Source organism: Alternaria atra, assembly GCF_907166805.1.
Source record: "Alternaria atra isolate CS162 genome assembly, contig: 25, whole genome shotgun sequence".
Taxonomy (NCBI): Eukaryota; Fungi; Ascomycota; class Dothideomycetes; order Pleosporales; family Pleosporaceae; genus Alternaria; species Alternaria atra.
Window position 1 is genome coordinate 781,985 of NW_025091323.1, and position 19,570 is coordinate 801,554.

The following is a 19,570-nucleotide window of genomic DNA, read 5'->3' on the forward strand; positions in this document are numbered from 1 at the left end:
TTACCTTCCGATGGGGAGAAGTAGAGCAACAGGCGTTCGACAAGCTAAAAGAGATCTTTATTACCGAACCAGTACTCGCTCAATGGGACCCGGATCGAGAGACTATCTTAGAGACTGACTCGTCTGGTTACGTAGTTGCTGGAGTACTATCTCAGTACGATGACCAAGGGCTGCTACGACCAGTCGCCTACTACTCAAAAAAGATGACTAGCGCTCAGAGCAATTACGAAATCCACGATAAAGAATTGCTTGCAGTAATCTGCTGCATAGCTGAATGGGACGGAATGCTGAGGTCTTTAAAGAAGTTCACGGTAATTACCGACCACAAGAACCTAGAGTACTTTGGGAAGCCTCGGCAGCTCAGCGAACGCCAAATGAGATGGGCCCAGTTTCTCGGAAAGTTCCCAAACATGGAGATCGCCTACCGGCCTGGAGCTGACAATGTCAGAGCCGATGCTCTTTCAAGAAGACATCAGGATATGCCAGCTAATGGTTCAGATGCACGGATCTCTCGACGTTTCCTGCAGGTCTTTAAACCCGCTACTGCTACGATAGACGAAGACCCAGCTGACGACGAAGCACTGAAGATCTTTCGGTGTAGTGTTGAGAGACCGACAGTTTCTCCTACCCAGTGTCTGCACCCCCAACCCCACCAGCTCAACACAGGTTAGAGCAACTATGGGAGGAAGCTAGGGAAAAAGATCAGGTGTACCAAGCGGCCTGGAAAGCGGTTAGGGACGGTGAACGCAAGTTTCCAACAGCTTTAGACCTCAAGCTATCGATCTCAGAGTGTCGCTTGGACGACTCTGGTAACCTATTATATCGAGATCGAAAATGGGTACCAGACAGTGAACCTCTAAGGACTGGCATCATACACAAAATGCACTCGTCAAGGGCCTTAGGACACCCAGGAAGAAACCTCACATACCAAGCTGTTGCACGGGAGTATTTCTGGCCTTTATTAAGCAACTCAGTTCGCCAGTATGTACGGAACTGTTCTGTTTGCGGACGAGTGAAGCCTTGGAGAGATGGCCTCCAAGGGCTACTACGGCCTTTACCAATTCCTGAACGCATCTGGAAGGAAGTCTCTATGGACTTTATAACTGGCTTGCCTGAAAGTGAGGGCTGTACCAACCTAATGGTGGTAACAGACCGCCTTAGTAAGGACGTAGTACTTATGGGCTTAGCAGACATTACGACAGAGAGTGTAGCTAAGGCGTACATGAATCACGTCGTTGCATACCACTGGCTACCGGACACATTACTTCAGACCGAGGCTCACAGTTTGTAAGCCACATGTGGGCTAGGCTTTGTGAACTAATGAGTATTGAGCGAAGACTATCGTCAGGATACCACCCAGAGACCGATGGATCTACGGAGAGAATGAACGCGACAGTACAAGCCTACCTCCGCGCTTTCTGCGACTGGAATCAGAGCAATTGGAAATCCAACCTAGGAATGGCTAAAATCGCAATTACAGCAAGGGAAGCGCGGTCTACAAGGATGTCACCATTCTTTATGCAGCACGGATACGAAGTGGACCCTGTTCAGATTGCTATTAAGTACGGCCCGGAAAACAAGCCCAAGGGAAAGAGAGTGCAAGACGAGCATGAAAAGGCTGAGAACATCGTAGAAAGATTGAGGCAGAGCATTCAGCTAGCTCAAGCTGATTATGGGAGAGGCCCAACAAGACCAAGAACTGCAGGCTAACAAGAGAGGAAACAAGCTCCTCAATTGCGAGTTGGTGACAAAGTATGGTTAAAGCTAGGCGACCACTTTAAGACTAAGAGGCCAAGCAGAAAACTTGACTGGAAGAACTTGAAGTATACGGTACTTGAGATTGTAGGACCAAGCGCAGTCAAGCTAAACACTCCTGGACGAGTTCATCCAGTATTCAACGTCAACATGCTGAGGCTCGCTTCATCGGACCCGTTACCTAGTCAGCCACAAGATGATAACAGAGCCAGAGCCTATTGAGGTGGATGGAGAAGAGATGTATCTGGTAGAGGAGATCCTGGAGGAGAGAGGCCAGGGGCACGAAAGCAGTACCTGGTAAAATGGGAAGGCTATCCCGATCCAACTTGGGAACCAGCCAAATCTGAAAGAGACTGATGCTCTCAAAGATTGGAAACACGCACACAGGAGGGATCTAAGCCTAAGAAGGGGGTACTGTAAGAGGCTGAAGCCTTGGTTAGTAGTACTTGGCCTGTGGCCTTCGTTATAGCTGGTTGGGATAGGCTGCAACCCTCGGAGCGTTGTCGGGGCTTCATCGGCGCTCCACGGACCCTTAGAAGTTTCTCGAACCTAGCACTACGTGATACATAGACTCAGCGCAAGCGTAGTGTAGCTTCTCTATCGAATTCATTACTGTTATACCTTGCACTTATGGTCAACCCATCGCACCCTTACAGCCAAGAGATCAAGGACGTGCAAGATCTTTCGCAGCAGAGAATCTTGATTTCGCTCTATGTGCAGTACCGCAAAGATGATGATGGCGTGCTTATACGAGAATTGACGTATCTTGCTATCACTGAATCAGTCGCCAGCAAATTACAGTACGTTAGGAATATAAAAGATATATTAGAGCGCAATGAGCTGGTTGCTTCAGCTGAAGAACTTGGACTCAAGTTGCGCGAAGCCTGGACTTCGAGCCACAAGAATTACTTCCAGCGTTACGCCAGCGGCCAAACTAGCGTACTTTGCGTCACTGCGTCTGACTTTGACAAACTGTCAGATCGTGTCGTCCTTAGCTTCCACAACGACCGCGATATTACGCCATATGTCAGAAAACTGGATTCTTTTATCAGGAACACTTGTGAGAATCCACGAGCGAGGCTTTACAAAGTTTACGCATCGTGTTTTCGATATACCAAGGTCGTTCATTCGCTTACCGTGGAGCCATATTGTATCTTAAACCCTACCGAAGCTTGTGTTTTCATAAACACAAAAGCGATGCCCTCTGGAATATGCGCCTATATCACGAATGCAGCATCTAAAGAGGTCAATAATGTGTGGGTAATCCGGCATCTCGTGCAGATGGTAATTGTCCTTTGGGACAGCACATGGCCAGATACCAAAAACTCCTTCCGCATTGAGCGATATCAGTCGGAAACAAAAGATTATGAACGTAAGATCCTACTCTGGATCGCGTCAGATCCTCAGTGGGATTTGTACGTCGCGATCAAGTCTACTTTGACGATGTCCGGTATGAACAGAGTCCATGAATATTTGGCATGGTTCCGCAAAGTGTTGCTCAGACACAAGTGTGGAACTGGACGTCTTGCAGACAACCAGTGTTACAGAGCTGGTTACAGAAACGTCCAACGCGACATTCAGGACGCTTGCAAGAAGTGCGACTTTGAGTGGTCGTGGAAATATCGTTCAACTGCGTCAGTCCCCAAATTCGATTATTGCGACGAAGATTTCATGCCAGAATAACCTCCTTAGAATAGTTCCAGATAATCATAAGTACAAACATTCTCTTCATCGCCACATGTCGAACTTATGAGGTCTGAACGATACTATTGATGCAACACATAACTGCCTATCCTCTAGTTCGGAGGCAATGGGTAGCATGAGAGTACGTTCCCCATCGTCAAGGCCAGATCGAAGATCAATCTTTATCTCCTAATCTACCTAGCTGTACACAAAAAGCGAGATGAACGTGAAACACATGAAAAACCTTTTCAATCCAGTTTCAGAGTGAAACCCAGCGCCCGTTGCGTTGTGGTTGCATCGTCTGGTTTGCAAGTGGCTGTTGACACAGTTTCGCTAGTATTGCACCATCTCTGGCTGATGCCACAATTTCTATTAAATTGGCATCGTCGCAATGGGCACAATGAGCAAACACATACAACAGCGGGGACCCGCTAGTGGTCACCTACCTAACTACTAATCCGCTGGTACACTACTTGTATATAGCTAAGCGGACGGGAAGCCTAGCTTTCACTCATGCAATTGGCACAAAGTCCGTTAATTTTCTTGTATGCAGTAATCATCCTTTCTGTATGCGGTAAGCCCCTTTTCCTTATGCGGACTATTAGCACACATTCTTGTATTGATGGGCCGCCACCTTTAGGACTTAGTTCTAAGTCACAGTATTGTCAGATAGTTTTGGAGTAACCAACAATTATCTCATTGGTAGAATTATGCCTCTCTATGTTTCCCACTTCCAACAAGATTATGTCTCTAGCGATAACCTAAAAGAAAGATAAGACAATTGATTTAGATTCAAGACTCATCGTCACTAGAATATGCTTCACCAGTAGCTTCTAGCCGAGCGTCCTTTAGCATCTGTCTACATACGGTTTCGAATTCAATGCCACGCGCAACTCGACCATCCAATGCGTCAATGAACACCAGCTTTTCTTCGGCGCAGGGCCAGGCATGGTTACATATAGTCCCAGCCCACATCCAGAAACCATCTGCGCAGACTATGTGAATCTCTTGCACGTTAACAAACTCCATGAGTTCATTTGATTCAGTATGGTAGAAGTATTCATCCCCGTTCTCTCGCTCAAACTTGAGACGCTTGACTGCTGATGCGATCAATTTGTAATTGCAGAACTGAGAAGCCCCGATGTCCACCATATCAATGTCGAGATTCAACCAGACATAGCGCTGCTCGGTGTCGGGGAAGCCTATTTTCTTGGGCCCTTCTTCTCCCTGCTCATCGGGCATGAAGAATCTCTCAATGGCGATCTCGGGCGCGTTGTTGCCTTTGAATTTCTTTACTGCGGCAACCTCAAAGAAGACTCGCTCGTAAAGTCCAAGGTTTCGGGCTTCCCGGCAGGACTGTAGTATGGCTGGTATTGGCGTAGACGAGACCAGCTGGCCATAGCGTTGAGTTCCCTCTCGAACACGCCGGACGTCGACGGTGCGCGGTTCGACGGTGTCCTTCCAGATTTGCTCTCGGAGCTCCAGAGGAAGTCGCGGAAATGATTGAAAAGTGGTCATGGTATAGGATGGCGACCGAGTAAGCTAGCGCTACCGCTAGTAGTCGGAGGAGTGAGCAGCAAAGGGGCTAATATACTGTAAGAAGCAGGTGAAGAAGGCTGTCGCAGCGAGGGATGTGTTTAATGCTAAGCGCTCCGTGGTCAGCCTTACACCATGGAAAAATTCAGATCAAATACGGTGTGGCGAAAGTTCATCTGACTGCATTTTCGAAGGGTCAGGCTCAATGTTGGGCGACCTGCTTCCGCGCCAAGACTGATGCAGGTACCAAGTGCGGGTGTGCAGAGGCCGGGGCCGGGGCGGCTACAGCATGAGGCGACGTTTGCACGTGCACAAGGCGTCTCCATAGTGGCGCGTGCATCCTTCTACCGAGATGAGCAAAGCAGAAAAGCCACCTCGAGACAGCGACACCTTCCAAATTAGTCGACAGATCCGAACGAAGAACGTGCGTCTGTCAGGAATCCCTGCAGCTGTGAACGTTACTGTACATAGGTAGATGGCCTAGCCGAAGGATGCTCGATGTCACCTTCCAGGGCTCGGCTGTCCTGCGTTTTAGAACTGAGCATCAGTAGCCCAAGGGAGTCGGGACGAGTAAACAGATTGTTTTATGGGCGAGAGTCAGGGGTTCTCCCTTATTTCTGACTTCACAAAGGGTGCCGTACACTTCCCTCTGATATCTTTCTCACCCTCAAAGACTTCTTCCTTGAACTTTATCTGTCAGCAAGCTTGCATGATGAGGACCGCTTTCGCACTATCCTTTGCGGCGTTCATCCAGCGAGCAGCTTCCACACGCAATCCGCTCCTCCAATGGGACCCTGATACGGTCAAGGACTGTATCGACTGGTACAACAACGGCGAAGGCAAAACTTGCGAATACGTGCGCGAGCTCTACGGCAGTAAGCTCCCTTTGTACAGCTAACAACTTACCCATACTGATCTTGTACCTTACTATTCAGTCACTCCAGCAGAGTTTAACGAATGGAACCCTTCAGTCGGCCTTAATTGCAAGGGCTGGTATTGGCAATCCTACTGCGTCATCACGCAAAGAAAATTAGACAGCACCGAAACAACGACGACTTCCTTCGAAGTGACCACTACCAGCACGAGCAAATCCCCATCTCTCGCCCCATCTTCTACCGCCTGGAACGCTTTGGGATGCTACGCTCAGAACCCAAACCGCCCAATTCTCGAGCAGAACATGAATCCCAACGGAGATGCGTCTCTAAGCGTCCCAAATTGCAAGAACAGCTGCTACCGCCGCGCCTATCCTTTTGCGGGAGTGCAAGAAGGGAATCAGTGTTGGTGCAGCAGCTACGTAGGCGGTGAGTGGGCGAAGAACCAGGCCGACTGCAACACTCCCTGTACTGGTAACAAAGCGGAGTTCTGTGGAGGCAAAGGCGTCATCAACGTTTTCGAGGCATTAGAGAACGCTGCACCAATTATCACGGCCAGTGTGACTAGCGCCAGTATTGAGGCAGCTGCCACAAGCAATAGCGCTATCAAGAACAGGGCCTTTGTTAGGAAATGGTGGCTCTGAGGCACATGCGACATTAGTTACTATCCATTGATTATGCGCCTAGAACGTTTGGATAAATACTTTATAGAGTTTGTTGTCTGTGATTTGAAACCGCTTCATACGTATTGTGGTAGAGCATAGAGGAGATTGCAGGCCGAAAGGTGATCAGACGTCAAGGGTTGTGGAGTAAGAAAACGCGGGGAACCACCACTAAAATCATATATCGATCGCTACATATAGTTTAATACCATTACTTGCATCGAGCACCCGTTTCGATGGGACAACTCCAAAATACTCCAATACACTGACTACATTATGTCTGAAGCTTGATCCTTCACAAGGGTAAGTAGTCTCGACTAACCCTACCGGCAGAATACCACTTTCCGTCGCGGCGTCGCCGAAGCTCTTGCAGAGGTATACAAGAGTCGGCCTAACTGTGCCTCACTCTTGCAGTACTGAGATTACACCTCCAATCCGATCTCATTTTATTATGCATAGAGCCAGTCTAGTGCAAATTTCTTGCCAGTATGCCAAGGCAAAGCGAAATAAACTCGCACGTGCGACACAACGTTATCACAAACTAGGCTGGTAAATGAGTCGGGGTTGGGTTATCTAGATAGGTAATAACTAGGCTAAGTTAGAACTAGCCTTTATCTTTCAAGTTTAGTTATTACCTATCTAGGTAATCCAACCCCAACCCATTTACCAACCTACCACAAACATTAGCAGACTATGCTGAGCCGGGTCATATCGACGCCGGTGTCGACCGCGAAGGATCCCTACCCAAATCTCGTAACGGCACGGGAGCCCTGCGTTAGCGTGTGTTGTAACTCCACAGCATCGATCGATAGCACGTGCCATACACAGACAGTTTGACCGGATCCGGCCCGGGACCATCCATCAGCGGGGCCGTGGAGCACTCACAAGGTTCTATCCTCAGGCGACTGTCTCTCGCAGCCCGCATGAGTTTTCGCGAGCTCAGGAACTACTGTCTGTGACAAAAGCGTTGTAGCACTCCTTGTGTCGTACATGCGGCTTTGATCGTGCTGATGTGCGACTCAACCTCGGCGGCGCGAATTCATCAAACACATACCTCTAGTGAGGCATGCTTCGTATACATATAAGAAGATGAGTGCGTGCCAAAGACTAATCTGCAAGCATTCACTCATTCTCTCTTCCCCAGTCTTGCATTCGCAGCCATGTTGTCTTTCACTGTTAGTCTTCTCTTGATCGGCAGCTTCTTTCAGTGAGCCGTATCAACAGCCCGCATCCTGCTTTGTTGACATACTTAAACTGTAGCGCTCTGTACACGCTTAGGCTGGTAAATGGGTTGGGTACACCCATTCTTGGGTTAGTGGTTGGGTAGGGGTGACAGGAGCGTTGGGTAGGGTTGGGGTTGGGTTATCCTTGGCGTGGGTAGAGGTAGGGTTGAGGTTAACTAAAGATGAGTAGGGGTGGTCAAGGCTTGGGCAAGGGTTGGGTAGGGGTTGGGTTACGACTTATTTATTCGCTAACATATATAGACTTGAATCTACTAATATTATAGCTTTTTATCGCAGTAGTAGCTAAATACCTAGGTATACCTATAGTTTTATGACCCAACCCTAACCCTACCCCAACCCAACCCCAACCCATTAACCAACCTATACGTGCTGCATTAACAAACCCACTGTCAACCATGCTTAAACCTGTTCGTCCTATTTCCTACATTTACATTGACCTCAAGCCTACGCTCTCTGCGTTCACACGGAACCGTTGGGTATTTCCGTCCTTCAGTAGTCGAATCCTCGTTTCGGCAACTCTCTTCTCGAGCACTATTGGGTTAGTTGTTTCAGAATCAGACAGTGCTGCGATATCTGAGCCTTGCATGGCTCTACTGATCGACGAGAACGACTATTGCTGCTGTCTCCACTGGTGTAGAACGCGTAGCCACCAGCCAGTATGGTAAAGAAGCATGATAGAATAAAACTTCTTTTAGGACTAGATGTCAGCTTTCTGTGGGGACAGAAGGGTACATGTGAATCAGTGGACAGGAATGTGGTCACGTACCCATATGCGATAAGCAAATTTTTCGGGTGGTATGTGTATTTGTTGAGCCAAAGAGTCTGGGTGACTTGACCTTGCACTTGATTGCTAATTGGGTTTAGCAACAACATCTTTACTTTCGGTTGGAATATGAAGAGACCCACTTGTATCTCGGCATTGCCACCAAACTCCAAGACGCGTTCAACGAAAACTCTTCAATGATTGCGCTCAGGTTTTTTACCCGGGTAGTGTCAGAATCCTCAAGTCCTCCATCTTTCCATGCAGCCGTCATGACAGCAAAATCTTGAGCCGTGCCGAAAACAGTTTGGTCCATAGTCGTCATCCAGTTCCAACCAATATCGCTATCTTCAACCTCACTGACCATCGTGAAACCAGAGAGCAAGTCGAAAAGTAGGTCTCCAAAAGCTTGGTAATTATCGAGAGCCCAGTTAGCAGAGGTTTCGTTGCCCGCTACGCGGTCGTCATCGTACGTGACCATATCCATCTCTTTTATAGCGATGGCGTGCAGTGTCTGTATATTGTCCATGAATGACACGTCGGTAGCCACCGGAGTATTTCGTAAGAAGCAAGTGTAGAAGCTGGCGCTATATGAAGTTGGGAATGTGCTAGGCCAGGTATATTTGCCTTCTGATACTTCTGCAACAGCGATCCATAGTTCGCCAAGGTAGTTGGATGTGGTTTGGACGTCAGGCTCCATTGCGTAGTAACCAATCTGTCCTCGGAAATTTCTTTTGTTCCGCTCACCACGATAATCAGTGGCATCCGCCGTGAAAGTCAAATTTTCTGGATGGAAGATCGAGCTCTCGGCGACTATGCTCCCCTCGAGCCCGAGAACAGCTTGATCAAAGGCGGACTCGGCAGTTGTTGGTTGTACAGTTATATTGTTGGTTTGACAGCGTACTAGGGGAACGATCAAATCTATAGTGTAAGTGATGTTTTGTAGATTCCCTGGAGGACTAAGTCTAAGCAGTTCACCTGTACCTGCATGGTGGTGTACGAAGTCAGCATATATCTCACATGCAGTTCGTCAATCGGGGACTCCTACCGGCTATGACAGTGAACATCTGCTGTAACTTGGTTGGTTGTGACGCTCGGGGTGAGTAAACATACCATGTATCACTCTCGAAATTACTAATGGCGGGTTGGTATGCGGATACTGTATGCAGCGTTGCATCCGGCATCGATGCGACACCTAAAGTTGCTGGAGTAATCAGGGATGATATAGGAATGCACCTTGTTCGTATGTTAGCTACAACCGGACCGTCTGGTCACTTGATGGAAGTACCAAAAGATCACCATGAGTCCTACAGCAAATGGAAACTTGACGAGAAACTCCAGATTGAGGAACATGAAGATGTTGCGATCCACAGACAAAGCGGCATCAATTGCGCCTATTTGAATAGCCTTCTGACGACACTGTTGCCAAACCCATTGGACATAAGCTATGCCTGTCGCATTCGCGAGGCAAGCCTTGAACAAGAAGGCAAATGTGGTACCGAATCTAAGATGATCAGCATGCAACAAAAGCAGAGAACTGGTAGTATTCCTTAAAGGCCATTGCTGCCTTGCAGCAGAACCAACGAGCATATTATTGAGCTTTGCATAATAGACGTGGTGTGCGACAGCAAGAACAATGCCTGCGATGAAAGAGCTTATCATCCACATCGGATTGACCCAATGACGGTAGTCTGGTCGGGGTGCAGGTACGTTTGAACCGGATCCATCCTCTGCTCTTTTTACGCGCCAGTACTTGGGCAGGCTGCGCATGACGTTCTCAGGTCGTGAGAGAGGACTACAAGCTGTATTGTTCTCGAAGTGACTGTGTGCAACGAGCTAGGCACTGTTATCCAAAGCTTACCTAGATGTCACGGCTTTCAACTACTACCCTCCTTGTTTCTTTAAGAGATGCGAAGGACGCGCGAAAAGTGGGTGGTGCGACATTCGGGGCGGAAATTGACGAATCGGTGATCGCAATGGGGCCAGTCTCTTCGGCCTCAATCACCAGATGTGGCAGTATGACCCGAGGTCTGTTGCTTCAACAACTACCGACATAGCGCACACAAACTCTCAATGTACAACTCCTCGTTATACTAAATAGGGCTTTACTCGCGATGGTATGATGGTCTTTTGCTAAACTCGCGATGCCGGCAGCAGGGCGGCGCACTGCGCGGTTGCATCGCTTTGCACCCGCTCAAACCCTCCCCCTCACTACCTCCCTCAGAGTCTTGTAACTGCATCACATTCGATCATTGTGTTCTAAACTCTTGCGTTGCAGAGGAAGCTGGGTACAAGACTGCGGATAGATCTGTAGATCAAAACTCCGCTCTGACGTACAATTGCTTGACACTGATTGGATACTAGGGTGACGTATGCTCTGTCTTTTCCGTTGTCTGCTCAGCTTTGTTGCCGCTAGACATACTACCTGTTTCCACAATGACAGTAGGATCGGTACCAATCGCTTGTTCCCATCCCTCTTTCGCAACCCGTCGGCTTCGCTTCACAACATCGCCTTCGTAGAAGAGCCAGTCGACTTCTTCGAGCGTTAGATTGGCAGTCTCGGGATAGAAAAAGTACTGCAGAACACGTTAGCGGGTAGAGAGCTTAGCGTGCCTCTGGAAACCTACGACAAGGGGTATGAACGAAAAATTGAGCGCCATGAAGATGAGGTAGCCCTTCCATGCCAAGCTGTTGAGAAGAGTGGGTGTGACCATGACGACGAAAAAGTTCCAGATCCAATTTGCAGAGATGCCCACAGCCGTTCCCTTTGCTCGTACGTGTAATGGGAGGATTTCGGGCACATAAACCCAAGGGATGCAATTCATCGTCATACCGAACGCGAGCATGTACTCACGCGTGTTAGTCCCAGATGACCACATGAGAAGCAAAGGTCCACTTACGGTGAAGAAAAATGCGACACTAGCGGATGCAGTAGCTTTCGAGACTTTACCACTTTCTGATCGAAAACTTAAAAGAATCGCAATCATCATCATCGATAGACCAAGCCCTAAGGAACCCCACATCATTGGCTTTCGGCGGCCAGTACGATCTAGTGTGAATGTTGGAAGGAGAGATCCGAGGAAGAACATCAAGTTGATGACACCTCCGAGAAGCAACGATAGGTTCCTGTCGAGGCCGACGTTCGTCTCCAGTACCGATGTTATGTAGTAGACTACCTGCAACGTTGGTGCAAAAGTCAGTACATGCATCACATGAAGTTCACAAAAGCTTTCCTTACCAAGTTGATTCCGCCCATTTGGTTCATGAACTGCGCACCGTACGCGAGGAGTACACGGCGTCCTGTCTGCACACGATCTTTCTTAAGGAGTTGCGACCATTTGTACTCTCCATGCTCCCGCTCGACCTGCAGGGCCTCAAGTACCTCTCGATTTTCCTTCTCGATTTTCGGATCTTCGGGTGTGCCGTCGTAGACATCGCATAAAATTTGAAGCGCTTCTTCCTGCCGGCCATGCGCGTATAGGTATCTGGGCGATTCGGGAAGGCCAAAAACAAGGACGACCACGACTATGGCAAAGACGACTTGGCATGCGATGGGGAGTCGCCAAGCGATTGATCCAGACGTGAACGACATTCCGTAGTCAAACCAGTATGCTATCTCGATTCCCACACCGACGAAAAGAGGTTCCGATGCGACGAGTCGGCCGCGCTTGTTCGCTTCACAGAGTTCGGATTGGTACATTGGCACGGTCGACGTTTCGATGCCGGTTCCGATGCCAGTCAAAAACCGAGCTACCATCATATGCGGAACCGAATATGCGCTGGCTTGGAGAGCGCCGCCAATCTATAATTGTTAGTCGCGATACCGATACCAGCAAATACAAACCCCTTACGATAATCCAAACCATAGCAATCCACATGGCCAGTCTCCGCCCCGTCTTCTCGCAGAACATGAAGCTGAGAATGCATCCCGTGAAGCATCCTAGGTTGTATATGGATACAATAATCCCTTCGAGACCAGGCGACGGATGATCGAAAGTGTTCAAAAAATCCTCGTTGCCGACAATACCGCTGAAGACACCCTGATCGTAGCCAAAGAGTACGAATGCCAATTGGCATGCGATAGTGATGGCTGCTCGAAGCTTGAAGCCGCGCCCGTACCAGTTGAAGTGCGGTGTGTGGAACATGATGTTAGTCTCAACCTCTTCAAACTGACACGCAAGCCGCAATCTTGGAAAGAAACAAAACAGCAAAAGCGTTCAGAACACCCGATGGATTTACCCCATGTTGCTATACCCTCTTCGCTACACTGTAATGCTCACTAGCGGAACAGGTCATCCGAAGGTGTAGCGATTAAACGTCGAGATGCTTGCCCGGCGAACAGACTGTGAGCTGTATAATTGACGGAGTAATTGCGGGGGCATTGTTAGTAACAAAACTTTGGCAAATGATCAAGATGTAACGGTACATTGGTAACATTGCCGAGCTTTTTGTGGGGGGTGGGAACGTCGTGTCTGGGTGATCTGCAGATGCGGAGGTGGGGGAAAAGAGGATGACGTCGAATGTTCGGAAACAACTGGCGTCACGTTTCAGGTAAGCCGACTGAGGTTACATCGGAATATTGTTGATAAGGTCCAAGCACGCATCTTCTATTGTACGATGCAACATTGATTGACTTTTTGGTGAAAGCATAAGCTTACGGTGCAAGTCCTGCATGCAAACTCTTGTGACTGGAATTAGGACGCACCGTGGTGTTGAGAGCTACAGATTCCAATCTCCGGATCCCCGGGCCATCTCCGAAGCAATCGTGCCAACTCTCAACCATCCTCCTTTTCTCTTCTGCATTCGACAGTTGGTGTTTGATGAACAAACAACTGAGAGGATAGAAGAGAGTGAAATTACTCCTACGAGAGTCACATCTCTAGCTATGAAGGATAAAACCCCTTCTGGCTCCTGTGAACCGCCCAACCACGCTTCATCAACTCATGTTTCCAACTAAATCACTCAACCCAGACCAAAAACATAGATATACCAGTCATGAAGACTCTAACCCGCACTTCGACCGCGACACTGACTTCTAGTAATAGTTCGCTGCAGCGTTTAGTTAACAAGCTCCGGTGTGAACAGCGCCTGCCAACCCGAACGGAGATCTCATATGCGGAAAATCTATGTCAGGCTATCGAAAAGCAAGCGCGGACAGAGTGCGTCAGCTATCGTGAACGCATGCTGGGCCTCGCTACTCATTCCCGGAAAGTCTTCAATACTCCTTTCACCCGTCACTGTTCCGATAGGGATGATGATCCTCGTAGATCCGGCATTTACCTGGATAGAGATAATGAGGACGAGGGCAGAGAGTTGCTTCTCCGAACTGGCGAAAAGCGATCCGCTTGCACATTCCCAGCGTCCAATCCATCGAAGTGGCAACAGCGACAGCCTAATCGCTCAGCACCAGAATGTTCCGCGCGTTCAGATCAGAGACGCAGTGATCAAGGTGACTTGGATGCTCCATATGTGATAGCTCGTAACAACGACATCCTAAATTCTACGAACGACAAGGGTGGTCATTCGCAGTCACTCGAACCCCCTCTGCTACCAATTATCTTACAAGCAGCGCACCCATCTACAACCAGAACGTAAATAGCGGATCCGGCCAGCAAAACATCAAAGTCATGGGCAACTTTGACCCTCCACCGTCATATACTCCCACTGCTGCGCCAGCTGAGTATGCGGTTTCTGCCGAACCCGGACACCACGAGCAACAAGGCAGCGGCCTACAGAAGCTTACCATCTCCAATGATGTTCATAACAAGACATCTGGTGGCAATAGGCCCGGTGGTCATAGCCAGACCCTGAAGGGTCCGCATGGTCGTACGCATCTGCGAACGATGGCGCCAATCTACAACTAGAACGTAAACAGCGGAAGCGGACAGCAGAACATCGACGTCAGAGGTAGGATGGGTTTCCAAGAACATGACTGCCAAGAGGCGTCTCTCCAAGGTGCTGCAACTGGGCAGTCCAGTCAACTCCCACTCCAAACTCAAACTGTGGATGCACGACCACAACAATGCAATGATCTGGGATTAGATCACCGCGAATTTGGACCTGTCTATCCATCTGCACAGAATTCGCCGTCTCATCGTCGATCCCGCTCGCCTACTCGGCCTGCTTCACATAGTCGAAGCGGCTCTATGGTGTCCAGGCCTTATTCTCCGCGTCGGTACGGCTCCAGGCGGGACGACAAATATGAGGATAGGTACGGCTCTAGGCGCGATGATGATTATAGTGATAGGTACGCCCCCAGGAGCGATGACGACTATGAAGATAGGTACGGCTGCGCTCGTTCGACATCTAATGGGGATTCGTATGGTTCTGACCACAGTTCGGACTGTAGCTACTGACGACCACCGTTTTGTCCTGGCTCGGTGGATTGCGATCATCCATGCTGAGATGAGGTATGGTATACTGGACAAGGCTCATGCATTGAGATTGAGTATGATGTTGCGTCGCTGGGGCGTGACTAGCAATAGAAACAGGAGAAAGAAAATGGGAAGCAGATGTCGGCTTTTACATAGTCACCGATAGGTGTCGGCTAGTCATAGATAGCGGAGCAATTGAAGACGTGTTTACCGAAGCAGTTTAGGTTTAATTTCCTATTTTTCGTGGATACTGAATACAGTAATCCAGTAGAGTCCTCTTTCATATTGCTCCCGACTATATATTCCTCGAGAAACTCTCATAATCTTGAGGTGCGACATAAGCGGGATCCTGAGAGGCTGCTTATGTTAAAAATGATTTGGTGAGTCTGGTGGCTTCTGAATGGGCTCTTCGAAACCATGTTATATGCGACCTAGCACGGCGTTGGGGGCAAGTATTATGTCTAGAAGGCGATCAAACGTCGTCGTGCGCACTGAAGTAGCTATTATGCAGGGCAAATTCTCCGGCTGGAGAGTAAGCGACCGTAAGCAACGCCTGCTTCTGTCGCGCATGCCGCGGCCGTTCTCTCTCAACCACATGCACGTAGCCATATCAAGATACAATTACCAACAACATGGTCGAAAAGTCTTCGGTAAACCTCTTGGAAGTTCCTCTTCCGCTCAAGACCAAAAGTAAGCAAAGAGGGTAAACATGGTTTATGACTAGAAAGTGGGCAGATTGGAGCGCCATAGTAGTTCTTCTGGCTAAAGTCTCCGGTCTGAATGGTAAGGCCAAGGCTCTATAGCGTTCTAACAACGGGCCGATGCTCGGTCCGGCGATCACCAAGCAGCAAGCGCGAAGAATCTTCTAATGCCAATGCGCCGGCTCCGAGGCTAGGCCTAGGCCCTTCGTGTGTCGTATCAGATGTAATAAAAGTACGCGATTGGTACCACTTAATCAATCTGATAATCTTCACTTTATCTGATCTGCTACTATACCCGAGCGAAAATGGGTGCTTTAGGATGTGAGGATTCCATATTTGAAAAGTTGTACGGATACTTGGTTACTAATGCGGACATGTAGGGCTCAATGCCGCTGGTACTGGCGATGCGACGAAGGCTATGGAGAGGAAACTCGTTATGAAGCTTGGTATGGATATCGTCATGCGCAGAACAACGTAACTATGCTGACCCACCTATGATTAGATATCTTCATCATGGTCAGTACTCTCAGGAAGTCAAATATGCATAATATCTGAGTATGTTAACAGGTGTATTGTTGCGCATGCTACTTCTTCAATTACCTCGGTAATTCTTGCTCTAAGATCACATTGAGAACGCCTCATGCTAATTGGTAGCAGACCGTCAAGCTTTTGCCAATGCCTACGTCGCTGGTTTACGGGAAGATGTCAATCTGCAAGGCAATCAGTACAGCATTCTGCTCTCGATATTCACTGCTGGGTCCGTTTAATGCACTAGTCCGTCATGCTGCTCTTACTAACACCTTCTCAGCATGGTCGTGGGCCAGATTCCTCACGGTCTTATCATCCAGAAAGTCCGTCCTAGCATCTGGCTTCCACTCACCCTCCTCTTCTGGTCAGGTCTGACCATGTGTTCGGCCGCGTGCAAGACGTACGAACAACTGTGCGCAGTACGGTTCTTCCAGGGATTAATGGAGGCAAGTCTGTACAGCGGTACGATATACGTATTGGGTTCATGGTAGTAAGTCGAACAAGATACATTCTCGTGGAAACGAGACTCACGATACTCTGTAGCAAGCCTTCCGAGATCGCTAAGCGAACTGCTATATTTACTGCAGTTGGGCAGGTGGGAAGTATGTTTGCAGGTATCATGATGACGGCTATGCATAAGACCATGGAAGGTAAAGGCGGCTTGAAAGGCTGGCAGTGGGTGTTTCTCATCGGTACGTGTGTGAAGTGTACTGTTATCATGAGCATTGCTGACAGATACCGCTAAGACGGTCTGATGGGGATACCAGTTGGTCTTTTTGGCTTTGTAAGTTGATTTGATTGACTATGGCTGAGCTTCAGGTCTGACAATGGTCGCAGTTCACATTCCCGGATCTCCCAGAGTCGACAAGGGTCACCTATATCAGTCAGCAGGAAAGGCAGTTAGCAATTGAGCGCCTGCCACCTAAGAAGGCAAACACCCACAGCATCGAGATCAAAAGCCTTGCTAAGCGTCTTCTCTTGTCGCCAACCATGTGAGCAGGCACTACGCCTTTCAGTCATACTAGTGCGTCGATGCTGACTCTTCCTAAGATATGTTCTCACAGCCTTTTCGGTCATCTGTGCCATGACCGAAGCTTTCGCCTTCCAGGGCATGTTTCTTCTCTGGCTCAAACACAACAAAGCTCGCTTCTCTCAATCCGCTATCAACACCTACCCTCTCGGTATTCAGGCTGTTGCGATTGTCTCCCAGATCTTTGCCGGAACCTTCATCGACCGCACCGGTCATCGCCTGCCCATGGTCGTTTTCGCTGGGGTCATGCAACTTGTCACTGCCTCCCTTCTGCTCGTGCGAGATCTTCCAGATGCAGGAATATTCACAGCGCACTACATCAGTGGCACGAGTTTTATCGTGAATCCTGTTCTGTACGGCTGGGCTACAACAATCTGCCAGAGAGCAGGTGACGATGCGGTGAGGAGCGTGACACTGTATACCATGAATCTCGGCGGACAGATTTTGTATACGTGGTGGGGTATCGTCATGTACCCAGCGACAGATGTGCCGTATTGGAAGAAAGGAAGCATCACCATGATCGGCAAGTGATCCCGAACGAACTTCATGTGAGACATGCACTGACTTCGTTCGCCTACGTTTTAGTGGTGGTATTTGTGTTCATAGGATTTGCGTTCGTGGTTAGATGGGTGAGTATTGTTGTTGATAGTAAGACAAAGCCTATGCTAACGATCCGTATAGCTTGACAGGAGGACAACAGTGGTCGTAGACCGTGGGGCGACTGAGCCTAGTGAGTGCGAGGCGACGGTAGTGGTCGACGAGAAAGCGAAGGCTGGGTAGCGTTGGCTTGGCAGACACGATACCGTACTTCGGTCAGCACTGGCGCTAGTCGGCAAAGGTATCGCATCTACACCTTCCTGATGTTTCCAAAATCAACAACCAAGAAAAAGAAATGCAACCACTATTGTAAAAGGTTGGGACAAGATATCGGGCGTTTAGTGACGATTCGTCTCCACTCCAGTTACGCTGGAAATGCAAGAACAGTGGAGATTAGGGGCGGCTGGCACCATTGCGTCATCGACACCCCTTTCTTCCGTGACCTCTATGAAGCACCCACATGCACGCGAAGTGCACTATGTGCTCTCAGACTATCGACTCAAATCGTTTCCCAGCATTATTAACAATACATTTGCGCGTTCAAACCCGGCGAGAGGTACGTCGCAGTCTAACAGTAACTCTCATAGATCATCCAACGCTACACGCTCTGGCCAAGCCTCAAACAACCATCTCTTGGCAATTCAGAAACCGAAAGCGCGGAGATTTCTGCATCCAGCATCCGTTTCTCATGTTGTTTCCACTTCGAGCCAGTCTTGCACTCGCTTTCATGCACGCGAAAGATAGTTGGTACCTGCAGTCCATCTACAGATCATATGCCAGGAACCGATGGCCTTACCCGACATCAGAAGAACCGTTCTCCTCATCAAGGTCCGCCTCCGCTTTAGCATCAATTTTGCCACCAATACCAGTATCAGTCTTCTGCCGCTTATAGGCTGGCTCTCATATATCGTCCGAGCCTACAGAAAGGGTTTCATACCTCCCATCTTCCGAATTTGAGGCGGTAGTTTCTGCCAAATGCTGTTCTCCAAGCTCCGGAGGTAGCGTGTTATCTGCGGTTCTTCCCCTTCGCTTCTTTGTTCCAGATGTAGGCGAAACCTCTTTGTTTCTGTTTCCTTCCGAATTGGTGAAACTGTTTCCTTCAGACTCGACGACAGTGCTTCCTTCAAGTCTGGCAGCAGACGGCCGGGAGTTATCTTCGGTGGAGGTCACCTGGTCATCTTGGGTCATGGCGGTGTTGGTTATGTTGAACTCTGGAGCATGCAGGGACCCTTGGTAACCTGGGACAAGACAATTGAGCCAGAGGTATCTGCCAACATCGACGTTCTGGCGGTCACTCATGTTGAGAGTGGAAATGCTCATGAACTTCATCCAGATGTCTTATACAAACTTCGTACACTCAGGCTCCAATTTTATTACATTGCTTGCACGGCCATCATCGATGACAGTCTTGAAGCCGAATAGCTTTATTAGAGTGTTGCGTGTAGGTCGGTGCGGATCATCGCGGTATGCTGTTGCAACATTATCCCATAGAGCGTATGGATGAGGATTTCGGTAGGAATACCTGGAATCGCGCGACACTTTAACGCTTGATTCTGGTACGCGTCGAAGGTAATTGGTGACTGCGGCCTCGTAGGTCTTACGTACTTTGGTTTGCGATCGATTCATGATGCCGATGTGTTCTGCACAAAACACTGCCGACTTGGGACGAGTCTATTTGGCGTCTTGCCAGGCTCCTGCGCCACCATATGAAGATTCTGGAAGGAAAGTCACTGTTGCGGGTGGGTCGCCATCAAAACTGGTCACAACAACTCCATATCTGGCCTCCACGTATATGCTATTCGGCCAAGTATACGCCTCACATTCTTCA

General features: G+C 48.9%; 6 protein-coding genes across 6 annotated transcripts; 3 read left to right on the forward strand and 3 right to left on the reverse strand.

Moving 5' to 3' along the window:
* Window positions 1-4,230: 4,230 nt before the first annotated feature.
* ALTATR162_LOCUS5251 (uncharacterized protein) lies at window positions 4,231-4,956 on the reverse strand (the record flags this gene model as incomplete). Its single annotated transcript, XM_043312870.1, has 1 exon — window positions 4,231-4,956. The coding sequence occupies one exon, from the start codon at window positions 4,954-4,956 to the stop codon at window positions 4,231-4,233; it is 726 nt and encodes a 241-aa protein (XP_043168805.1).
* Window positions 4,957-5,686: 730 nt separating this feature from the next.
* ALTATR162_LOCUS5252 (uncharacterized protein) lies at window positions 5,687-6,490 on the forward strand (the record flags this gene model as incomplete). The annotated part of the gene is made up of 2 exons (XM_043312871.1): window positions 5,687-5,849; window positions 5,910-6,490. The coding sequence occupies 2 exons, from the start codon at window positions 5,687-5,689 to the stop codon at window positions 6,488-6,490; spliced, it is 744 nt and encodes a 247-aa protein (XP_043168806.1).
* A 2,137-nt stretch (window positions 6,491-8,627) lies between these two features.
* ALTATR162_LOCUS5253 (uncharacterized protein) lies at window positions 8,628-10,282 on the reverse strand (the record flags this gene model as incomplete). The annotated part of the gene is made up of 3 exons (XM_043312872.1): window positions 8,628-9,496; window positions 9,561-9,748; window positions 9,801-10,282. The coding sequence occupies 3 exons, from the start codon at window positions 10,280-10,282 to the stop codon at window positions 8,628-8,630; spliced, it is 1,539 nt and encodes a 512-aa protein (XP_043168807.1).
* A 590-nt stretch (window positions 10,283-10,872) lies between these two features.
* ALTATR162_LOCUS5254 (uncharacterized protein) lies at window positions 10,873-12,657 on the reverse strand (the record flags this gene model as incomplete). Its single annotated transcript, XM_043312873.1, has 5 exons — window positions 10,873-11,088; window positions 11,140-11,361; window positions 11,413-11,688; window positions 11,751-12,314; window positions 12,364-12,657. The coding sequence occupies 5 exons, from the start codon at window positions 12,655-12,657 to the stop codon at window positions 10,873-10,875; spliced, it is 1,572 nt and encodes a 523-aa protein (XP_043168808.1).
* Window positions 12,658-14,139: 1,482 nt separating this feature from the next.
* ALTATR162_LOCUS5255 (uncharacterized protein) lies at window positions 14,140-14,554 on the forward strand (the record flags this gene model as incomplete). Its single annotated transcript, XM_043312874.1, has 2 exons — window positions 14,140-14,338; window positions 14,388-14,554. The coding sequence occupies 2 exons, from the start codon at window positions 14,140-14,142 to the stop codon at window positions 14,552-14,554; spliced, it is 366 nt and encodes a 121-aa protein (XP_043168809.1).
* Window positions 14,555-15,892: 1,338 nt separating this feature from the next.
* Window positions 15,893-17,676, forward strand: ALTATR162_LOCUS5256 (uncharacterized protein; the record flags this gene model as incomplete). The annotated part of the gene is made up of 8 exons (XM_043312875.1): window positions 15,893-15,908; window positions 15,968-16,033; window positions 16,245-16,344; window positions 16,396-16,605; window positions 16,659-16,807; window positions 16,862-16,899; window positions 16,953-17,107; window positions 17,166-17,676. The coding sequence occupies 8 exons, from the start codon at window positions 15,893-15,895 to the stop codon at window positions 17,674-17,676; spliced, it is 1,245 nt and encodes a 414-aa protein (XP_043168810.1).
* Between the last annotated feature and the right edge of the window lie 1,894 nt (window positions 17,677-19,570).